At 41.7% G+C, this 24,654-nt stretch overlaps 1 protein-coding gene across 7 annotated transcripts in view; it reads right to left on the bottom strand.

Annotated features, from left to right (window-relative positions):
* PPP6R2 (protein phosphatase 6 regulatory subunit 2) overlaps positions 1-24,654 on the bottom strand; it is a 116,216-nt gene that overhangs the window by 42,504 nt on the left and 49,058 nt on the right. For 4 of the 7 annotated variants that reach the window (XM_031941231.1, XM_031941230.1, XM_031941235.1 and 1 more), the window contains 4 exons: positions 17,898-18,100; positions 16,075-16,320; positions 7,607-7,793; positions 6,038-6,175 (listed from right to left, as the gene is read on the bottom strand). In XM_031941231.1, coding sequence (XP_031797091.1) covers positions 6,038-6,175; positions 7,607-7,793; positions 16,075-16,320; positions 17,898-17,908 — 582 coding nt within the window. In that variant the 5' untranslated portion in view covers positions 17,909-18,100. The remainder of the gene's footprint in view (positions 1-6,037; positions 6,176-7,606; positions 7,794-16,074; positions 16,321-17,897; positions 18,101-24,654) is intronic. The other 3 variants (XM_031941233.1, XM_031941234.1, XM_031941236.1) reach the window with 1 other exon arrangement.

The raw sequence follows: 24,654 nt of genomic DNA, 5'->3' as shown, positions 1-24,654 counted from the left end.
TTCAAAACCAGGTCTCAGGCCTCACGAGCCCCTGGGAGAGTGTGTGTAGTGCAAAAAATTCTGGGTTGGAAACATAGAGGACCCGAGTTCATATCCTATTTCTGCCACATATGATGTGGCTGACTGTGATGGAGTCAGGCCATCTCTCTGTTTTCTCATATGTAAAATAAAGGATTAGATCTCTTATAAATTCTTCTACTCTCAGCTGTGATCTTGTGATATAGTCTGAGAAATTATATGTGCACAGAGAAATAAACAAGAGGGAGACAGAGAAAGAGAGAGCAGGACAAAAGAGCAAACAACAATATGGATGAGTGAGTGAAGACATGTCAGGACAGGCTTTTTTTTATTTACTTTCTTTCTTTTTTTTTTTTTTTTAACTACTTTTTAACTCTTTTATTATTTACTTTTTTTAAAAAATAACTTTTTTTTTTAATCTTGAGTCTGATGAATTTCCAAAAAGAGGCAGCACCTGAGCTGACCCTTGAAGTAGACTAAAAATGTAAAGGAAAGATTCTATTTTAAGGCATGAAAGGCAGCTTGTGTAAAGGCAAGGAGGTAGGAGAAATGGATAGCAAAGCCTGCTAAATGCAAGAAAGTCAGTTTGGCTGGAAAGTCAAATGCAGTAAGGAGAGTAACAGGAAATACATGAAAAATGATGAGATGAATTTTCCCCCTTTAAAAAACTTTTTTGCAGGTTGACATTCCCTTGTTCTGTTTATTACACTTCAATTCAAATCAATGCTTCTCAGTACTCATTAAACTATTAATCAAGCCTCTCTGCCTCCTTCCCACTGGGGATTGGAGCTACAAAGACAAAAGTCAAACTCTCCCTGATCTGGAAGAGCTCTGGGCTATGGGGTGAGCCCCCGCATACACAGGGAAGCACACACGTGAGATCACCAAGTGTGGATATTACAAAAGACTTCCCAGAGAAGGTGGTCCTTGAGATGAGCCTTCAGAGAAGCAGAGGGGAGAAGCAGACATTCCAGGCTTGGGGCACAGACGGCCAAAAGCTATGAGGAGAGGGCAAGTGGAAGCTCATGGGTGAGAAGCCATACCAAGGAGTTACAGGGAAGAAGGCTCGGAAGTAAGCGGGAGAAAGATGCCAACCACTGTATGCAGGAGGCAGCAGGATAGGCCCTGCCCTCATGGACCCACACAACAGCTTTCTATGGAAAGCACCACCAGGCCTATGCTTCCAGGTCCCCTTGACTGCACCTTGTTCCTCACCCCAGGGACACGATCAGTCACCAAGTCTATCACACTTCTCATCTCCAAACTCCATGGTTTGGGCCCTCCTTGTTTCCCACTTAGATTATGCTGACAGCTTCCCTGCTGATCTCTGTACCCCTGTCTCTCCTCCGCACAGATGACAAAGTGATTTTACTTAAGAGCAGATCTGACCATCTCATTCCCCTCTCAATGAACTCTCCTGCTCCCTAATGCTTCTAGGATTTGATAGAACATCCTCTGATTAGCTTTTAGAATTCTTCATAGCCTGGACCTGATGTAACTTCCTGGTCCAACTGTGTGTTACTTCACCCCCGCTTCTCAGACATGATGGCCCCCATCTGTCTTCACAGTGGCCATCACTGCAGCCAGAAAGCCCGCCTGCCCTCACTGCTGCTAGCACCATTATTTCCACATGACTCTGCCCTGCTCAGATTTTCACTCCTCTATTTAAGCAAAATTTCAGCTTCATTATTTCTGACTTTTTCCACCATTTGCACTTCCATCAATAAGCAGTCCATCTGCTATTTCAAAAAGATAAAATTCCTTTCTCTTTTTGATGACTTAAAACCCTCTATAAGAATATCCTTTCATAAATCTAAACTTTTGTTTGAATAAGGACCAGAATAGTTTACAGGGCTGAGAAAGGGCTTCCATCTAAGATACAGCAAATGGTCTTTCTATTAGCTCTGGGGTCATCATTCTTTCTTTATGTTCATTTAAAGTCAGAATGCTTTACCATTTTTCAATAGATGCACCATTAATAAAAATAATTAAGAATAGCTATTTATGGCATGTGAAAAAAACTGGTAATGTTGTTTATTTAGTTGTCACTTAAAGGGTAAATACAGCATTATTAAGAGAGAGAGAGACAGACACACATAGAGAGACAGAGACAGAGGTGGGAGGAGAGAGAGAGACAGACACACACAAAGACAGAGGGGGGGAAGGGGAGGAGAGAGAGAGAGAGAGAGAGAGAGAGAGAGAGAGAGAGATAGATAGATGTGGGCTACAAAGCATACAATTGGATAGATTTGGCCAAGGACAAATGGTTAAACCCCAAAATGGATGTCATCTTTCCCTGGGGTTACTCCATCTCATATCCCTAGTCCTGGCCCTGTGCTAGAACCCATACTAGCCTTTGACATTTTTGTCATGACATACGTGAAGCTGGAAAGGAACACTAATCCATGGCCTCCCTGGCTAAGCTCTCCTACAGTGGATGTACCTTCTTTGGGGCCTCCCAGCACATCCTCATGAGATGCTATGGGAAGTTCCGATGGACCACATTCTTGGTTTTCATATCCCCACACCGCTCCCATTCCCTGGGGCCTTCATATTTCCCCCTGATATTCTTCAAATGCTGGCACTACTCAAGAGCTGCATTTCTCCTTTTCTTTGGCCACACAGATATAGAGAAATTAGTCTCCAGCCATCCCACCTTCTCCAAGTTCAGAATATCAAGGATCTAATTCAAATAAGGGGACTTGATGATAATGAGGTGTTAAAACTATCTGTAAAATTTCAATCACATCTAGTGCAAACAAATTTCTTGATTGAATAATTAGAAAAGGAGCCTAACTTGACCTAGCCGAACAGTTCAAGAGTCTAGGGGTTTAAGTTGGTCTAGACAAGAGACAGCAACCAAAGAAAAATGCAGCTTTCAAAGCTGGAGGAGGAAAGGCTCTGAGAAACTACATCCCAGACAGAGGCAGCCATCATAAGGAAAAAAGGCTGGAACTCTGCTAGTGAGTGAGGCTCTCTGAGGATTGACTGGGGATAAGATGTGTTGGGAAAGATCCCAAATCATTGACAATTCCTAGGATTAGAGACGTCACAGCAATAATTCTGTACTTCCTTCTTCCCTTTGGACTTTGGAATGGAAACCTGAGACCTTTTTCCTCTTGGAAGGGGGAAAAATCCATTTACCCTTCTTGTTTACTTTATCCTTATAAACAGTGTTAACCACAGACATTTGCTAGTCTGGGTGCACTTACTGGAAATACAGTTTGAAGGAAGCAATTGGCAAGGGGGAACAAACCTGAGAAAACAGATTTAACAATGAAGTATTTTGCCAGAACTATCTCTGCCTGGGGGCTCAGAGCTAAAAATAGAGAGAACTGTATATTTTTTAGTTACAACTGTCCAGGCAAAAAGAGACTGTTTATACTGCGAAGCCAATCTAGACAATGACTCAGTGGGAGGGAGAGGGGGAAAAGTGGAATAAAGAGTCAAAGAATAACCCTGGTCACTACCCCAGTTGAAAACTTGTTTCACAGGGAGTGGTTACACCCTCAAGATCTCCCATACAATGTTCTACCTCTACAATCTTTTGTATTACTCTGAAATTCCTCTCTCTTCCTACACTCTCTTGACTTTCAATCTCTCACTATCCCTTCTGCCTGTAATCATTACACCTCTCTACTTTTTTAGATTCTCTCTCCTGTTCTGGCTTTACTTTTTCCATCTCAAAATCTTCACCCTATTCAAGTCAAGTCAATTTTACACTGTCTAGAGAACAATTCCTTGTTCTCTAGAGGCTCATACCTTTCCAAAACCAAGTACTGGAACAGTATTATCACCTGCCTCCTCCATTTTTACTTATGTGCTGCCAAATGCTGATGGTAGAAATCTCATAAAATTGTGCTCACTGGGACCACTACAAGTTTATACTACAAAACTCTCAAATGGACTTTGAATGCTGTACACCAACTTGTTTATTCTTTTCTGACTGACTATCCTACTCCAAGGTTCTGTCCTGGGCCCTCTTCTCTTGCCCCTGTTTAGTATTTCTCTTGCTGATGTCATCAGCTCTCATGGTTTCAATGATCATTTTTATAATTCAGATCTATTTAACCTCTCTCCCAATCAACAGTCCTGCATCTCCACAGGCCTTTTAGACATTTTGAGTTAGATAGTTCACAGACATCTTAAACTCAACATTTCTACAACTGAACTCATTTTTTCCTTGCAAATTCTCCCCTCTTCCTAACTTCCCTATTACTATTACCATCCTCTCACTCACCCAGGCTTATGATGTAGGCTTCCTTGATGTCTCATTCTGTCATTCCCATGACCAAACAATGGTTGGGTCTTGTCATTTCTACTTTTATAACATCTCTTATACATGCCCCCTTCTCTCCTTGACGCTGAAAAAACCATTCCGGTGCAATCCTTGATCACCTCACAATGAGGCTATTGAAATAGCCTGCTGACTGGTCTCCCTCACTCCACACCAATTCGATGTCAAATTGATCTTCTTAAAATGGAGGTCTGACTATGTCACACACAAACCATCCTCCCAAGCCAGCCTGGTCTTCACAAGTTTTTTTTTTTCTTTTTGTCATTTTATAGTATCTAGTATTCTCGACGTGCCATAATTTTTCAGCTATTTTCCAAATATATATATAATTTTTTTACTTCTCTTATTTCATTTTGTCTTGATATTCCAAATAAATTGAATAAGTCCATCATTAAGATATGGCACAATAATTACTAGATCAAATTGCACCATCAGTTTTGTGAATCTTATTGTTCACTGACAGACTGCTCTCCAGGAAATTCAAGTCAGTAATAGAAAATCTCTTTCCCCAAAGAAAACAATATTTTAAATTGTTGCTACTTCTGCCAATTAATACCTCTAGCCTGTGCCGATTAGTGAGGAATATTAACAACATTCTATGTAATTTTGTTATGATACTATTTCCTAATCTTGCTTAGACTGAAAATACATTTTAGCCAGAACTGGATGTTACTGGTACCTAGAATGTTTTACTTCCTCACTGCTATCTCTCAATCACGTGACCTTCCATCTCGATTCCATTCAAACTTCCCCTTCCATAGGACACCTTGCTCCATCCTACTAGCTGCTAACGCTTTCTCCTCTCAGAATGCCTCCATCCACTCTGTCTCCTCTTCTCTCTTCCCTTTTCTCTCCCTCACTTTTGCTTTCATATTCTTTGTCTCTATATAGAAACACACACACACATACATCTTGATTGACACTGGTTGTCTCCCCTAAGTTCTTTGAAAGGAAACTTTTTTTTTGGCTTTTCTTTAGATCTCCAATACTTAGCACAAAAGTAAGTGTTTAATAAATGTTTATTCTCTGACTGTTGACTAATTTCTCAATATTTAGAAATAAATCTACATATCTGAGCAATTACTTTTTTAAAAAACCACTATTTAATATCATTTTCTTGTGACTCAGCTTCATTCTGGTAATATTTGCTGAGCAACTTATTTTTGGTCTAATTTCTCCAAACATTTTAACTACTTATTTTTTAATGTTGACATTTTATATTTTTGTAAATTATCAGTTTAGAATCTCAAAATTTATTAACATAGAATTATGTACAGTACTGATAATTTTGTAGAATTCTTTTATTTGAGCCATAATCTTTTCTTACTAGTTTCTAATGATTAATTAGTGATTATGATTTGGGTTTTTTCTACTTCCCCCCCCAAAAAAATTATATTAATGAACTTTAAAATCAGGATTTTTACTTTTAATACTCTATCTTTTAGAGAGTCAAATCTTAAGTTCTTCCATGTCAGAGTGTGGATTCTATTTGCATAGTGCCATTTGTTTCCAATAATTCTAGCTCAGAAACTAGTTATTCAGAGACTTAGAAACGTAACTCTCAAGGGCAATATATATATGGAGATATATACCTCCCCATACTAGTGGCCCAGAAAACCCGAGAGTCTATTTGGTATCGATTCTAGCCCTCTCAGCTAATTTGGGTGGGTTGGTTTATTGCCCTTATTCTCCCAGTAGGGAGTATGAAATGTTTACACTTACATTCAAGACTTCCTGCCGAAGAGTTGTAGGTTCCACACAGCTTATCAAGCGAAGTAGCAGGTCCATCATGGCAGAGGTGTCAATGTGCTTGAGTACCAGGCTAATAAACTGGTCTTTCTTTTTCAGAAATGTGATCACCTAAAACACAAATTAATCTCTTATTAAAAAAGATGTGCTAGAGGAAATCTCCCTAAAGCCTTAGGCAAAACCCCTTAAAAAAGCCTGGGCTATACCAGGGAGGTGGGACTGAGAATATCTGATGAGCAAATGAATTGATGTTAGAGCTGTCACTAAGGGACAGAAAAGGGCAAGAATGACTTCTTCATCCCCATGAATCTAAGGGGAGAAAATGACTACCAACAGCAGACAGGAGCTTCCTGGAGTTTAGAAGTCATCTTGTATCTCAGGTACTTTGAACATAAGCACTGTCCCCAGATATCTTATCCTGATATGCTGGTCAATGTGGATTCTAAAAGGGTAGCCAGTCCAGGGCTAGCTCTCCCTGGATGGAAGTTCAAATCAACGCAGAGGTGATCTGTAGCAGTCCAAAAGCTTGGGCTGCACTGTGTCTGTGGTCCAATAAGGACTGACTCCTATGGAGGGACTTGGCACCAAGAGGTCAGCTTTCAAAGGAGGTTTTGTTTGATCAAAGATATGACAACAGCAAGAAGGGGCTCAATGCTTTTAGGATCAGACTAAGAAAACAACAACTCTTCTGAAAAAATAAAGCTAAACTGTATAGAAAGAACTAGAGATAAAAACAAATAAATGAAAAAATGAATAGCTATATGTATGTATATGTATATGTATGTGATGTATACACACACATAAGCTTTTAAAGTTCCTTGTGCAGGGACTGAAGGTCCTTCTGAGAAGGTGCCCAGTGGGTTAAGAAAAAGACTTCACAAGGATCTCTTGGAGAAGTTGTCTGACAACAAGAGGTGAAGAGATTCTGGCAAAGAGAAGGGCAGAGGAACTACAAACAATAGGACAGAGGATTAGAAACAGGGCTGACATCTTGGAAACACCAGTCTTATAAAATACACAACTCCCAGTACTCTTGAGAATAGCTAGAACCCATCTGATTTTGATGTGCTGATATATCAATTTAAAAAAAAAAAAAAAAAAAGCAAAAACATCTGTGATTTTCTAAGTCAGCCGGAAGCCTGCAGAGATCCTTATGGTAGCCCTTGTACCTATGTGAATTTGCTGCCTGTTTTTAAGAGAGCAGCCTTTTCCTGTGGCCATGATAGCAGAATTTCCCAGCAGAGGACAGAAAACTTCGTCTGAATCTGAGAAGTTCTTCTCTCCTCCAAGAACCATGGTTAATTTCTATAGTACTTTATGGTTTTCAAAGCACTTTATAAATATGACTTCCTTTGATCCTCACAACAAGCCCAAGAGAGAGATGCTATTATCATCTCCATTCTGTTACCCCAATGAGGGCTGAAGTAAGGCTGGTTCTGTTTGATTTCTAAGCAGTAACTAGCACCTTATTAAAGAACAATAAACATTAACATCAGCCAGAAGCAGACAGCCAGACCTGCCAATGCTTGGCCACTGATTTACCTGTTCGGTTTTCCTTGCAATAAGATTGCCAATAGTCTTGCTGAAAAAACTGGCCAGTAGAGGGTTGAGAGGTGGCTCATGGTCCAAAAAATCATAAAGGATGTTCAGTAAAGTTTCATCTCCTCCCAGCTTATCATTGATCTGTGGCACATCAGAGGTCAGGAGTTCACAGGCTGTGTTGGGATATCTAAAAGGGCAGAGCAAACTGAAGGTTAGATTATGTTTTGTTTTATTTTGTTTTTCATTTAGAGAGCTGTTTAAAATAAGCTGATCTTGTAGGAAGCCAATCCAGGTTAGAAGAACAATATGTTATGGAAACCCAGATACTATTCTTCTCTGGCCAGTACGGTCTTCCTTCCTGGGGCTGTTTTGATCTTCCTCTTCATGTGCCCCTCCCTGCTAGGGACCCTCCTTTGGCATCTGTTTTCCCTTACATTATCATCTCCTCTTTTCTCTTTGTTTTTTCTCCCTGGGCTTCTAGTCTCGCCTCATTGATCACCTCCCCAGCCTCTCACTGGCTTTCCCAATCTCTCTCTCTTTCCTCTCTACCAATTTACTGTCTTCTGAGCTGACTCAGTTTGTGCTGTCCATTCACTGTGTCAAGCATTTTTGTTATTTATATATTTATTGATTTTCTATCTCCTTTTATCTCATTCTATGTTTCCAAATCTTGTCAACTCAGCCGCTGCAGTGTCTTTTGTACCTAACCCCTTCTACCTTCTCCCACAACCCCTGGCCTAGTCCAGCCAAAGTCCTCTCACCAGGACTATTGCAATAACCACTCCATCAGGCTCTCTAGTTCTACATTCTTCCTTCAAATAGATATCACTAAAATACAGATCTAGCCATGTCACCCCCCTTCTGAAAAATTAGTCACTGAATGCCTATTACTTTGAGGGTAAAATGCAGATTCTTCAGCTGGTATTTACAGTGCTTTAGAAGATGCTTCCCAGCTACCTTTGTAATCTTATTTTGTTACTCCCTTTACTCTGAGAGTAGCCTGAGAGCTGTTCCACATACACAACATTCAACCTCCCACTTCCCCACCTTTACCCAAGTGATCCCCTATGACTGAAACAATCTCCCGGCTCACCACTGCCAGGTAAAATCCTCGCTCTTTTCAAAGTCCAGCTCAGAGAATGGCTGAATAAATTGTGGTATATGAATATTATGGAATATTACTGTTCTGTAAGAAATGACCAACAGGATGATTTCAGAAAGGCCTGGAGAGACTTACACGAACTGATGCTGAATGAAATGAGCAGGACCAGGAGATCATTATATACTTCAACAACAATACTAGATGATGACCAGTTCTGATGGATCAGGCCATCCTCAGCAACGAGATCAACCAAATCATTTCTAATGGAGCAGTAATGAACTGAACTAGCTATGCCCAGAAAAAGAACTCTGGGAGATGACTAAAAACCATTACATTAAATTCCCAATCCCTATATTTATGCCCACCTGCATTTTTGATTTCCTTCACAAGCTAATTGTACAATATTTCAGAGTCTGATTCTTTTTGTACAGCAAAATAACGTTTTGGTCATGTATACTTATTGTGTTTCTAATTTATATTTTAATGTATTTAACATCTACTGGTCATCCTGCCATCTAGGGGAGGGGGTGGGGGGGTAAGAGGAGAAAAATTGGAACAAGAGGTTTGGCAATTGTTAATGCTGTAAAGTTACCCATGCATATAACCTGTAAATAAAAGGCTATTAAAAAAAAAGCAAAAAAAAAACCAAAGTCCAGCTCAGGCCCCCCAAGTACATGGGGTCTTTCTAATCTCACCCCCCCCACACATACACTCCAGTTTTAGAGTTTTGTATTTGCTCCTTTCAAATTACTTTGTATACACTTATCTGAGGCCTTGACCTACCTTCCCATTAAGGGAATGTAAGTTCCCTTAAGAACAGGACCTCTTTCTTTTTTTTTTTTTTTTTGGGGGGGGGGCAGGTGGGGAGAAGGGAGAGGAGAGAAGGGAGGGAAAGAGTATCCATAGCATCCAATACACATAGCATCTACTTAATGTGTTTTTCAAACTGGATTTAATTGTATTTAAGAAAACACTATTACAGAACCAGCAAATATAACAGTGCAAACCCTTAGGCCTGGGTTTGGCCCATTCCAGGCTTCTCCCCGCCAACCTCCCAAAAGTAATGGTCCAAACCCCCATAGTGGGTGGCTCAGGCCTTTTTGTGGGCACATCTCTCCCTAAACATACTGCAAGCTCCAGAGACCAGACAGGGCGTCACATAACCCAAAAAGGCTGAATTAAGCACCTCATTTGTGGATGACTGTGCAAATGGGTGGGGAAAGTTAGCAATCGAGGACATGACACCATCTGTCACACAGGAGGCATTCGGTGTGTGCTGCTGCTGCTGCAGGCCGCTGAATTTCTTACATACTGTTTGTGGGTCTTTTCTGGGTGTGTTTCAGCTTATTTTAGTTTTAAAGCTCTGACTAGCCCAGAGAATCTCAGAGCTGGAAAGGAACCATATTGCCCCCTATGGTGTCCTGGTACCAGCTCATTAAGTCAGATCCCACTGGGAAAGACAAAGCCCCATGCTTCCACAGCAGCCCATTCTGCTCTGGGCTGGCTTAGTCAGGAGGCCTGTTCAAGTTCAGATCCTCTTGGTGATTTCACCCATCCACCCTTGTTCTGCCTTTTCAGGCTTCCCTCTTCCATGTGACTGACCTTCAGAAACATGAATTTCCCTCACCAAACTCTGCATCCCCACTTCTGTCTGCACCTGGAATCCTTCTAAGGATCTTCACAGGCCTAGCTGTGCTTCTCTGGACAAACTCCACATCTTGTATCTATCTTTATTAAAAGAGGACGTCCAGAAGGGAACACAGAAGCAGAGCAGGGGAGGACTGTGCTTTGCACGTCTCCTTTGGGCTCCACGCCATGCTGCTGACTCATGTAACATCTTCAGGCTGCCAGAACCCAGGCTCTCTTAATAGGACGTACTGAGCTGGGCCTCCTTCATCCTACACTTGCTGGACTCTGTTCCTGTTTTTTTCCCTGCTTTTGATTTGATTTGGCACCATTCTGCTAGGATATTATTGGATGACAAAATCAGGACAAAAGGATTAACTAGCCCTCCCAACCATCTGTCATTCAGGAATTTGCTAATAAGCAAAGCCATCTCAAACCGTGGGCACAAGTCCCAAGACAATGTGTAATGGACTCTACCAGTGACCTTCTTCCTGGCTGACATCTATCCCATTTAATTATCACTTTTTCAGTCAGGTCTTCAACCAGCTGGGAATTCACTTAACTCAAAGGTTTTAACCTGGGGTTAACAAATCCTCCACTCAGGGAGTCCATGAATTTGGATGGGAAAAACATTTTTATTTCAATACAATTGGCTTCCTTTGTGATCCAACATATTTTATGTTTTAAAAAAATCTTTTTCTAAAATGAAGTCCATAAGCTTCACCTGAATGACAAAGGAGTTTATGACACAAAAACAGTTAAGAATCCTGCCAGAATCCACAAGTCTCCACAAGAACATCATGAAACACTAAAAGAAGGCCTTGCTAAAATCCATGAGGCTAAACTGGACCCATGTGCCTGATTTGCTATTTGAGTCACCCACCCTATCAAACAAGCAGTTTGGATTTGACTTTTTTCCCCTACAATTATTTCTTGTTTAATCTATACCGACTTAATATTCCCTGCTTTCCTAAGTACTCACCCTTTTAATAATGTGTTTAATATTAAACTGCCAGAAATGGAAATCAAGTCTCCTGGCCTCTTATGTCAAGACTCCACCTCTCACCCTGCTGTCAGATGGGCACAATCTTTGCCCACCCCATTCTGTAGCCCTTCTCCCACGCACCATCTTTTTTCAGGGATCATTGACAGCAGTATGGCGCTCATGCCAAACACATTCTCTCAGTCCCCAACAACACACAGGCCTGTGGACAGATCAATCAAGAAGCTAAGCACACGGCACCGGGAGGCTTTCTGCTTTCTGAGACTGAGGCAAACGCTGCAAGACGAGGAGGCCAGGAGCTCAATGCAGCATGCCCAGGCAGGCAAATCCCATAACTGCTTGAGAGTATCCTGAGCCCATGATGTAGCTAGAGGTTCCTGGCCTAAAAACAAAAGGTCACGTTTGGATAGCAGGTTACTGTTCAAAATGTTCCTTCAAGATGGGCTAAGCTTGGTCTAAAAAACTGCAGATAGCTAGAATAGCTTAGGCAGGGCTAACTAGACTGGAACTAGATGGGTTTATTGAATCGTTACTTCTAATTATACTGACATATTATTTCTGAATTTGTCCTGAATTCTCCTGAATTTGTCCTGAATAGCCCTGAATTCTCTGGGCTAGTCAGCTTTTCTTTTCCCTGTAAATAAATACACGCAAAAGTGCTTCATAAACCTTAGTGTACTTTAAAAATCTGAGAAAATAGACATTTTCAATCTGTAGTGCATGGAGATGGAGTAGAAGGAAGTGAATACCAAGCCTAGCACCAAGAGATAATGGCAGAAGAAAGGGGCCTTGAATGCAAGGAGAAAATATGACCCACAGACCTGGGAAGGTCAAGAGGAAGCACTTCATAAAGGATCTCACAGTTCATACCCAAAATACCTGGGGGTTACACTTCTGTGACCAAAGGCAATAACTTCAGCCTCTGGGACTGATTCCTTTTCTGTACAAACACCACAAAATGTGGATTTCTACTGGGTGGCTCCTGAAGTTGTCATGGGGACCGAATGAGAAGATGGAGCTGAGAGCACTGGGCAAATGACTCAAATGGTAAATTAATTTACAGCTGGATGATGCCTATGGGCCAGATGTCACTTATAACTGCTCCCTCTTCCCCTGCATAGCAACAAAAGCTACTTCAAGGCTTCCCTCCTTGTTCATCCAGTAGTTTCTCTGCCATGGTTCACACTCCTGATTTGACTTACAAGACGCGCCCCTAAATGCATTGCTGTGGGGCAGAAGACCTCTTGGGACTTCGCTCAGCTGGTCCTCAGACCCCAACAGCCTCTCTCATCAGGATCCCTTATAAGCCTTGCCAGCTTCTTCTGCAGTCTCAGTGTTAAATAAGACCATCTCTTCCTAGGTTTTAGAACATAAGGCATCCTTTAGTTACTAGCTCAGAGAAGGCATTGCCCCTCCCATAGGCAACGGACAGAGATTGTCACTGAAGCCCCCACCTTCCATGAGGCTGCCTCCCCCCACTAGGATTTATTTTTTGGTCTCCTCCGGCAGAGTGTAAACTTCTTGAGGACAGAGGCTCTCCCTTCCATCTGGGCAGTGTGAGCAGCTAGCACAGTGCCTGCTGACCGCTGGCTCCAGGTTGTATGAGAACGCGTTGTAACTGCCCTGGGGGAGCTCCCAATCTCCCAGAAGAGATGACAGCTACAAAGACACACAGGATGGCTTTTCCTTCACCATCCGTCCCTCACACCCCCATGTGCCATGACCAATTCCCTCCATCTCTCTCTTCACACTGTCCCCTACGAAGTCTTCTTATCTGCCCGGGGTCAGCCCTGGAGAGGGTGCCAGGTGCCAGGGCATGCTGCCCAGGCAGTCCCTGCCTGGTCTCTTCTTCAGCTCAATTTGAGAAACTCTTTCCTGGTATGTCACAACAAGAGTTCCTCTTCTTCCTCCCTGAGAGCAGCAATTCAAAACTAATCTCTCTCCTGATCCTACAATTATGCAGAATAAATGCCATACTTTAGTAAAGACTTGTCTTATTATACTCAAATAACATTGTTTCACCATGAGCTGAAATTTTACAACCAATAAGAAGCATGATTAGCAAATTCATTTTCATTAGTTAGCATCTCAGAAACCTTTACAAAATAAATTCTAACAATTACAGGCTAATCAAGTAAAAATTCATTCATTTTCTATTTGTTCCTCCCTCTCCTTTTAACCAAAGACACTAAGTGTTTATGTGTGTACACACATACTCGCGCATCCATGCTTCCAGTGATTACTACTCCTATCATTGATAGGAGTATAGAGAGAAACATTTCTCTTTGACTGCTTATCACTCAGGATTCTTATCTCTTGTTTTTCCATAGACATAATTTATTTTTTCTGTATATATAACAATGTATCAATCAACCTAAATTCTTCTTCTATGTGTGAATTTACATGATAGAGATCCAAAAAGTTGTTTTTGGAAGACCTGACCCAGAAACACAGTATTCCTGAGAATCCAGAAAAATGCTAAGAAGTAGTTTTTTCCTTTCTACAGAAAAATAAAAAAACCCTTGTCTTTAAAAATAAAAAAAAAAAGCTCTAGTAAATCCTATCTTGACCACATTGCCTCAAACTCTGTCACATATTTTGGATTCTGGGTGAAAAAAATGTTTTTATTGTCCTTTCAAATTCTGATAATTTGGGGGGAATGTGTTTTGAAATGCCTCTCGACACTCTTATTGTTTCTTCAACTTCTAAACAATTTTTCAGCTTAATTTTTGACAGAACAATCTCTTTTCCAATGGAGTTCTCCAGGTTTTTACAGGGTGTTTCTATTGACTGTTGATAGGTGTTCCCAACTTTCGAAAGCTGTCAATCTGTCTTATGTCTGGTCAGACTGAGACGCGCTGATCTGCTCTGGTCTGGCAGAGCACCGGTGATGGGGACCCTAAGATGGGAGCCTTCTCTCTAGATGACCTCGCCCCACTGCCATGGGTTCCACGTGTTTGGCTCCAGTTTTTAGTCTCTCTTGAGCTCCGGTCCTGCACCACCAACTGCCTACTGGACATTCCCAGCTCAGGAAGTCCAAACCCGAAGTCTTTCTCTTTCCCTGCTGGTTGGTCCCCATGCCCAGGGAGCATTTCTGCCTGACAGCTGCTTTGCCAAATCCCTACTGTTCTTTACAGCTCAGCTTGGGCACCACCTGCTGGAGAAAGCCGATCGACCCAGTAATCCTGCTGGAGTCTATCCTGAATGAATTTTGTAGCTGCGTAATGGCTAATTATCTATACACTGTTTGCCTCAAGTCAAAAGCAGAGCTTGTTCTATTTTTGTCTATCTTTTCAGCCTCTACTATAGCACTTGACAAAAGGGAGAAAAAACCCAAACCCGCTCTCACGGAGCTAATGGTGTACTCGGGGAATAGGAGACCTAAGCAGAGCAGTGCATGCACAGTCAGCAGGAGGGCAGTGGGAGCACTAAGCACTAGAGTCGGGAGTCTCACACAGGATGAGGCCTGTTGTGGAGCCTCGAATGAAATGCAGATGGGAGGAGGGAAGGCATTCCAGGCATGGGGCCAGCTGGGGCCAGAGGCCTGCTGATGGAAGGGGGAAGGCTTGTGGGCATGTCTTATACAGGGCTCGGCGAGCACACGGAATGGGAAAAAGAGAGGAAGGAGGAACAGAACTACTGTGGGAGGATAGGGCCTGAGTAGGAGAGTCCCAGCTACCCCCAGGCCTCTCTTCGGATAGACTCCCTGCTTCTCTCTCGGCCCCTCTTCTTCCTGTATCTGAACATACCTGTAATCCCAAGGCCTTGCCCTTGATCACCTTATTTTCTCTCGACACTCTCCCCCCTGAAGACGGACCCAGTCTTATGACTTCCAGAACCACCTCTCATCTGTAATCTCCAACTGTACTAAACATTCATTTTCATTTGGCTATATCACATGGAACCATTCATCCCTTCAAATTTATCCAGTAAGAAACTGAAGCTTTATCCTCCTTTCCCCAAATTATAGGCTCCCTCCCTCCCCTCAAGCCTTCTCTCCTGGGGCTTTTCTTCACATGAAGCCTCAGTGCTCTAAAGCCTTCCAGGAAGGCTCATATACACTTGGATCATTTTCCATGAGAACAACAACTATTTTTAAATCTCTCTATTTCTCCCTTATCTTATCTTCACAAATGTCATTATTTGTTCATCTACAACAGAAGCATGACCATGCACAAGGTCACACATCAAGACTAGCATTAATGCTGACTGCAAACTTTCCAATTTTCTTCAACTATCATGTTTCTTAATGAAGCTATTTGCAGTCACCAGGACCCTGGCTGCCACTGTGACTCCTTTATCTTCTAGAAAGCTCTGAGTCTGTTTGGGCAGTCTAAATCCTATGGCTGAGAACCCGAGCCTCAGCATTTCTAGTTCTGGGGAAACTGAAAGTTCACGTGGCCACTCTTGGCCATGGAATCAACATTTTTGCTTTGGCAAAAGATGTTCATTCATAAAGAAAACATGAACTTTCAGATACCATCAAATATAAACTTCCTAGAAAATGCGAGCAGGAAAGCACACAGATGGGATTCAAAGATTTTTTTTTTAAGCATTATAAGAAAGAAATGCTATGAAACAGTTTTGTTCACTCGGTCTGAAGCTGTAGAAAAATAGATAAGGTCATCAGTGAAATGAGAGCTCTCAAGGTTCCAGCTGCCCTCAGCTACAGATAGATCACCTTCCTGAGACACTGCCCAGTGAATGTGACCCCAGGGCCGCAGCAGGGGTACATACTTGAAGCGGACCTTCTCTTCCATGTCCAGGGGTGGGTCATGAGTGATGAGGCTCACCAGCTCCTCCATACACTCCTGTTGGCAGAGGAAGTCCAGAAGCTTGCGGTTCTGTGCTTTACATTCCTGTAGGATGTCATCTTCATCCATCAACTCATGCAGAGTTACATCCTCCTTGTCCAGCAGTTTATCAACATGGGATGTTGTGTTCAAATCAAACTTCCAGAACATGGTGATAGGACTCACCAAGCTGTAAGGCAAGAGAAGAGGCGTCACTTCTCGTCACCTCCAAAACCAGTCCAGCCCTCACCTACTCCGTCCTTCTGCAGCCCAAGGAGAGCTGTTACCATTTTCTCTAAGGGAATACGGTTCCATCATGTGTGGGGACGACTATCCACAAGAACTGTCCTCGTCATCATAAGCAGGTCAAGCTCTAAGCAGAGCTGCTGACCTGAGCAAAAGCCATCCTCGGCACTGACCCCTCCAGCTGACCCCCACATGCTCCTACGAGAGACAGCACATGTTTTGGGCAATCACACGATTTTGTCACCAAAGTTGAAAAGGGAATTGTACCCCCAACTACAACCCATTTATAAATGGGTTACAGGAGGATTGGAATATTTGTAATGTCAAAATCCCATGAATAATTAGCAAAAAGCTAATAAGAGTAATTGCTTACAATTCTTAAGCACTCTGAGGTTTATAAATCCTTTTCCTCACAACAATCCTGTGAGGTAAGTAATGTATGTATTGTAACCCATTTTACAGGTAAGACGCTGAGGCTTAGGCAAGGGAAATAAGTCACTTGCTCAAAGTCCCACAGCTAGTCAATACTCAAAGCTCCAAATACCGTATTCTTTTCACTGTACTATATGAACTCTGTGTGTGTGTGTGTGTGTGTGTGTGAGAGAGAGAGAGAGACAGCTGTGGTTTACACTGACATCACTTCAAGGTATACGATGTATATGAGATCTATATCTTATTTCAGGCTTAGAACAATGCTATGACATGGACCAGTCAAGTGTTATCTTTTTTCCTTAGATGAGGAAACTGAAGTTCATAGAAGTGAGGTGATTTTTCCAAGATCATCTAATTAGTAAGTGGAACTCATATCCAAGAATTCTGATTTCAAGTTCGTATTCTTTCATCTTCTGAATTCAGAATTTGGTTTACTTCAGAGGGAGCCACACTAGGGAAGGCAAGTTTGAAACTCCACTCCGAACCCTAAGAGCCATTCCTTTCCACTATTTGAGAAAATGTCCACAGCTATGAGCAGTTGGGATGAGGGCTTTGGACCCACCCAATTAAAAGGCCCAGGAAATTAGAAGCATTCAGAGGAGCAGCAGTGAGAAGGAAGAAGAGAAAGGAGGACTAGACTGACTGACTATGGGAAAAGGCCTGACCTGCCTATACTCAGGAGCACACTAATAAATCTCCCCTCTCCCTTTTCAATTCCCTTCCTCTATCACCAAGGCAAGAAGGTAGGATGGCAGGTGGGTCCTCTGTACCCTTCTGGCATATATCTTAGGCTAGCTTTTTGGGGACATCTCTTTCCCTTTGTCGACTTTTTTTCCCTTTTAACCTTAAGCCAACTGATTGCTGTTCCTATACATGTCAGACACTTTGCTGATATAACCTTTCCACACACAGACAAGTTGAGGGGGAAGAGGAGAGACCCAGACAGGGTGATCTGGTTTGGGCTTTCCAGTAAAGAAGGTCCTCAGGGTTGGTTCTGATGGGATCATAGATTGAGAGCTGGTTAAAAGAAAATGAGAAAAGAAAAGAATAAGGACATTGGTGCAATGGAGATAACAAATGGTCACTTACTTCACCCGCATTCAGCAGTATTTTTTTTTTTTTTTTGGATCACACAATGTCAATGTTTATTATCAGGAATATGGGAAACCCAAACCAGTTTGAGAGAGCCTCCATGTAGTCCGAAGTATTTAAATTCATCAGTGATTACCACTGCTTCCTGGGCCAACTCCAGTTATCCCTGATCTTTAGCTGGCTACTAGACCCAGATGATCCTGGAAGAGAAAGTGGGCTGATGATAGTGAGCAGTTCTACCTCCTTTAAATCCAATTCACTTGCATCACCTCCCTGATGTCAGGATTGTCTTTTCTCATCATCAATGTATTTGCAAATATGCAATCTCATTGATCTGACTTTTAGAAATAGCCCAAACAGGCTCATGTCAGAGCCAACAGATGGCAGGCTTCATCACTCCAAGCTCCAGATCCTTTCCACTCTGCCACAATCTCTGTTACCATGTCCTAAACTGCAAAGAGAAGGCTGGGGGGTCAGTAGCTAATGGCATCTCAGGGTCTAAGTAACCATAAGTGTACTGTAAAATGCAAGAAATGGGCCAGTTCCTAAGGTAGAATGCAAAGGGTAAAGTTCAGAAAGCAAAATCTCCAGAGTCCACTTCAACTTCATTGTTACTCACAGAAAAAGGCTGTTTAAATTCTAAAGGTATCACTCAGAAAGCCTCATCAGAACTAGTTACAAAATGCTCATATTCAGGAAAGCAAAGGAGATGAAAAATCAGAGAAAGAAAGAAAGTACACTTTAAGTAACCTGACTTTTCCTGTGCAACAAGAGAACTGTTTGGTCCTACACACATATATTGTATTTAGGATATACTGTGACATATTTAACATGTATAGGACTGCTTGCCACCTGGGGGAGGGGGTGGAGGAAGGTAGGGAAAAAGTCGGAACAGAAGTGAATACAAGGGATAATGTTGTAAAGAAATTTTTTTCAAAAAAAAAACAAAAAACAAGAAACCTGACTTGAGTGGAATTAGGGAATTAATACAACTTCAAAAACTCGACAACATATAAAGCTCTAATTTTGGCAGTCTTTTTCTATGGAAGATACAAACTTTGGACAGGAAATCGTTCCAACCCTCAGGTATTTATTTAATAACTGAATGGGGAGACAAGACCCAGACTTCCCCAGATAAGTATACTACAATCATACCATACAAGTAAATGTATTTGAAAGACACCAACAAGTATCATGTTGGGGTCATGATGTCATTGGGGAAGTTCTTGTGGAGAAGGACACACATAACCAAAACAGGATAGTTAAAAGATTTAACAGAAGAAAAAGGAAAGAGAGGGAATTTCAGGCATGTGAACAGTGTGGGCAAAAGCACAGAGGTGGGCACATACATGGCATATTTCGGGACACAATCCTCTAGTTTGGTAGGAATATAGAACAGAGAATAAATTCAGAGATGAGATAAGACTGGAGATCAAAAAGTCAGAGCACACCAGAAGTAAAACTATGACTGACAGTTGATCAGCAATAGCTCAGGACCATCAAAGATTTTGTCAGCAGAAAAATGACCCAACCAATTTGGTGGATAAAAAATACTCATGAGGGGGCCAGACCAGTTAGGAAGTTGCTGAAGGAGTCAAGTCAGGGGTAACGAGACCTTGGCCACAAGACTAGAGAAGAGAGGATGGCAAAGAAAGGGAATGTTATACAATCTGACTGCAAATTAGTGATGAGGGAAAAGAAAGAATCACAATCTCAAGATTTTCAAATTGGAGGAAAGACCCATATTGGTAGTAGACTCAGGAGGAGGAGCAAGTTTTGCACAAACATAATGCACTAACATCCATTTATGGACATACTAAATTTGAGAAACCAGTGAGATCTCAAAGGGAGATGGAGATCTAGAGTTCAAAACACAGGTTGGGCTGACTATAGAGATAGCAGGGCTGCTGCTGGCCCCTGCTATTTCTCTTGAGCTACAAAAAGTGGCCCAAGAATTTCACAAAATCACCTGATAGAATTACTGAATCTAGTCCATTCTAGTTCCTTTGATGCACCAGGAACAAAGTTCAGTTCCATCTAAATCACCAGAGACTAAGCAATCCAGCTCTTGCAAATTGAAGGTCACCTGTGTCTACCCTTTCCAGAAGGGCTATTTAAGCTTGGGAAAATATCACTTCCTGTGTTGTATCCCTAGCATCCAACAAAGTCCAGTAGATGCCACAGCATCTCTATAGTCTGGGGCTGACTCCCCAGAATGCAGGTGATGGTTAAAAGAGTGAATGAAACAAAATTATTTACTGTATAGGAGTGAAGACCCAGATAAGAACCAGAGTCCTCGGCCCCATCTGGTAGTTCAGCATCAGAAGCGGATGAGATTTCATCAGTAGAAATGGCCTTAAAGATGACAAGGGACCTTCGGCTTTGCTGCTGCCCCTTAAAGACCAATGGATATTTCCATCTAACTTCTAACTAAACCTTCTTAATGTATTGTCTTTCTGATAGAAGGGGAGCTCTTTGAGAGCAGGGACTGTCTTCCTTTTCTATTGGCATATTCCAGCACTTAGCCCAGGGCTTTGCACCTATTAACTACTTAATAAACATTCCATCCATTCATCCTTTCACTTATTTTGTGTCAGGAAGCATGCCGAGTGCTGAGGACACAAAGATATGCTCTTACTGTATACCTATTCTGATGGGGGAGAAAGCACACAAATAACTACACACACACACACACACACACACACACACACACAGTAAGTATAAGATCATCTCAGAACAGGCATTAACATTTGGGGAAAACTGGGAAAGAGCTCTTGAATGAGGAGGACTGGAGCTGAACTTGAAGAATGCCAACAGAGGAACTAGACTGAGAGAGAGAAAAAGGGATATAGCCAGTGAAAAGGTGAAAAGAAGTGTTGGGTGGGAAGAACAGCAGGAAGGCCAGTGTCACTGGACTTGTGGGAATGAGGTGTAAGACTGAAAACAGGGAAGTTTCAGGTGAGGATCAACTTTGAATGCTAAAAAGAAGAACTTCTGTTTGGTCCTGGAGATAAAAGGGAGTCGCTTAAGTTCATTGAATTGGGGAGAGAGTGGGGATGACATAAAAAAACTGGGCATTAGGAAGATTCCTCAGACAACTGGAAAATGGGCACAGACTTGAGATAGGGAGGACAGTTAGAAGGCCATGTGCTAGTACAGACAGGAAGAGATGAGAGTCTGCACCAGGCAGTAGCTATGTGAGTGGAGAGAAGGGGAACATCTAGGAGAGATGCTGTGAAGGCAGAAGAGTCTATGGGCCTGAGGAGGGGGAGATGATACCCATTTATGAGCTTCAATGCCCAGGAAAATGGGGGTACTCTCGGCAGTAATAGACAATTTTGTTAGGGGTTGGAAGGGAACGATAATGACTCCCATTTTGGACTGCTATGTTTAAGATGTGAATGGGACGCTCAGTTCTATCTCTTGAGTGTGTTTCCTGAGTCATGAATTCCCAAAACCCGTTTTCTGTTGCTGGTGAGCCTGTAGGAAGCCCTCCTTTCCCTATGGCCCCACCAAACAACCCTAACTGCCTGGGAGGTCAGAAATCTCTGTGTGTTCTTCAATCCCTATACATGGCCTAAGTGGGTCTCCTCATGTCCTAGACTACCTGCCTTTTGATTTGTCAAACAAACCTACTTGTTCTCCCTCAAACCAAAGGGTTCTGGTACTGCTGCTGGCCCCTGCTATTTCTCTTGAGCTACAAAAAGTGGCCCAAGAATTTCACAAAATCACCTGATAGAATTACCGAATCTAGTCCATTCTAGTTCCTTTGATGCACCAGGAACAAAGTTCAGTTCCATCTAAATCACCAGAGACTAAGCAATCCAGCTCTTGCAAATTGAAGGTCACCTGTGTCTACCCTTTCCAGAAGGGCTATTTAAGCTTGGGAAAACATCACTTCCTGTGTTGTATCCCTAGCATCCAACAAAGTCCAGTAGATGCCACAGCAAACCCAAGCCAAAGAAAGATAAACCAAGAAAAACTCCAGTAATTATTATCTCTAAAAATACATTTTACTTTAAAACTTTAAAAACAGATTTTTTCTTTCACATTTTTATCTTTATCTCACAATCATTTCAATATCTTTCCAATTCTCCCTTGTGACGAAGCAACAGAATCTGTCCAAAAAGAGGCTCACAGAGTGGCAGAGCTGATGACAGAGACACTATTCTATCCCAGTCATTTTCTTCCGTGACCCCTCTTCTCTCTGTGAGGAGGAAGGTTCACTCCGGAACCTTAAGTGGTTTTTCAGCTTTTTTTTGAGAAGAGTGACTTCCTATTTAGTGACTAAAATGTACACTGCTTGTACAGATTGTTCTCTTGATTTTGCTCACTTTGCTCAGTATCATCTACTCAGTATCCCTGCTCAGTATCATCTATCACGTTTCTCTGAATTCTTCAATTTTTTCATTTCCTCATGCAAACAATATTGCTTCCATTCATATGCTATAGTTGATTTTTCAGTCATTCCCCCAAATAACAAACTCTGCCTTAGTGTCACTGCCCTAGGTACTTCAGCATATTCCCTGGGATTGTCTTGCTGAATTCCAAACTAATCCCCAGAAAAGTTGGTTCACTTTCCAGTTCCATCAAGGAGGTTTAAATAACCTGACTTTATCCCATCCTTAAAACAGCGACTATCTCAAGCTTTTACTATTATTATTATTTTTCCTTTTTTCCCTGAGGCAATTTGGGTTAAGTGACTTGCCCAGGGTCACACAGCTAGGAAGTGTTAAGATTTGAACTCAGGTCCTCCTAACTTCAGGGCTGGCGCTCTAGCCACTGCAACTTTTATTATTTTTTGCCAATTTTCAGCAATAAAAATTAGAAAGATTTATATAACAGTCACACATGCATGGGGACAAAAATTATTTTACAATCAAAAGCAGGTTGACTTTGACCTACTGGCTTTCCTAAAGTGTGGTGGTGAATCACTCTCACCCCAATTCCCTCCCCCCATCACCACCTCTGATAATTCTCTACTTCTTCTCTACTTCTACTCCAAGAAATGAAAATGAAATGAGTTGCACAGAATTGGATACAAATGTAAATTATTAACCTTCAACTCAATATTCAATTATAGCATGTAGTCCTTTTGTCCATCTTGGATTAACTCCTCTCACATGCCTCCAATTCTCAATAAATATCCTTGCCTTCTGCTTCACTGAGATTAAAACTATTCTTTAGAAACTTCTTCACTTCCCCTCTTTCCTACCTCAAAGGCTCTAGACATCTTCACCAAATCTCTCTTAGCTAGCTTCAGTCTCATACAATATTAATCTTCTCTCTCCTTTGCTCTAAGGTCCCAACCTCTCATCTCCTTCAAGAGCTTAATTACTCCAAGGACAATTATCTCATGCCACTGCCCAATCCTCCATCTTCACACTCCTATTACCAATTGGTTCCTTTTCAATTTCTTACAAACATCCCCGTGTTTTCATGTTGTTGTTTTTTTAATCATTAAAAGTCTTCCCTTGGGGATTTAAAAAAAAAAAAAAAAAAACTTGGGGATTTTGCTCTTTCTGACCAAAATCGTTCATTCTGTTTGACCCAGAGATCTCATTATTGAGATTACACCTCAAAGAATTTGCTGACAGACAAGATCCCCCTGTACAAAAATGTTCACAGCAATACTGTGATAATAAAAACTATGTTCCCAACATTGAGAAATGACTCAAGAAGTTATGCTCTATAAAGATAAAAGAGTGTTATTGTATCATAAGGTATGACAACAAATAGAAAGAAATCACAACTAGCTTGGGAAGAGCAGAGAGAATGGAAAGGGGCTGGGAGGACGGCATTAGAAGAGCAAAGTGAGAACCAAGCTCAGCAGCATGGCTTCAGACGAGTTCCTTCACTTCTTGGGCCAAGGTTTCCTCATCTATCAAATGAGGCAGCTGAACTAAAGGATCACTAACTCAGGGACACAGAAGGAATACAGCGGTCAATAGAGCCCTATAAATAGAGGGAAAAGGATCCATGTGTGCAAAAATGTTTGTGGCAGTTCTTTTTGTAGTGGCCAGAAACTGGAAACTGAGTGGATGCCCATCAGTTAGGGAATGGCTGGTTAAATTATGGTATATGAACATTATGGAATATTATTGTTCTATAAGAAACAATCAGGAGGATGATTTTAGAGAGGCCTGGAGAAACTTACAGGAACTGATGCTAAGTGAAGTGAACCAGGAGATCATTGTACATGGCAACAAGATTATATGATGATCAGCTATGATGGACGAGACTCTTCTCAACAATTTGGTGATTCAAGGCAGTTCCAATAGACTTGGGATGGAAAATGCCATCCGTGTCCAGAGAAAGAACTGTGGAGACTGAATGTGGATCGAAGCATAGTATTTCTACTTTTTTTGTTGTTTGTTTGCTTGTGTTTTTTTCCATTTTGATCATGGGAAGAGAGGGAGGGAGGGAGAAAAATTCGGAACACAAAGTTTTGCAAAGATGAATGTTGAAAACTATCTTTGCATATATTTGGGAAATAAAATACTATTTTTAAAATACTATTTAAAAATTCACAAGATAACTATTTTGGAAAGAAAAAGAATTTCTAAAGAAATTAATCTTTGTTGGGAAACATGAGACACAGCTGGATGGCTCAGCAGGTAGAATGCTGGTTCTAGAATCAGAAAGGTCTGAATCTACATCTGGTCTTAGACCCTAGCTGTGTGACCCAAGGCTAGATACTTCATCCTGTTTGCCTCAGTTTCCTCATCTGTAAAATGAGGTAGGGAAGGAAACA

Source organism: Sarcophilus harrisii, chromosome 5 (assembly GCF_902635505.1).
Source record: "Sarcophilus harrisii chromosome 5, mSarHar1.11, whole genome shotgun sequence".
Lineage (NCBI taxonomy): Eukaryota > Metazoa > Chordata > Mammalia > Dasyuromorphia > Dasyuridae > Sarcophilus > Sarcophilus harrisii.
Note: the sequence above shows the minus strand (reverse complement) of the source record. Positions and strands in the feature narration are given on the sequence as shown.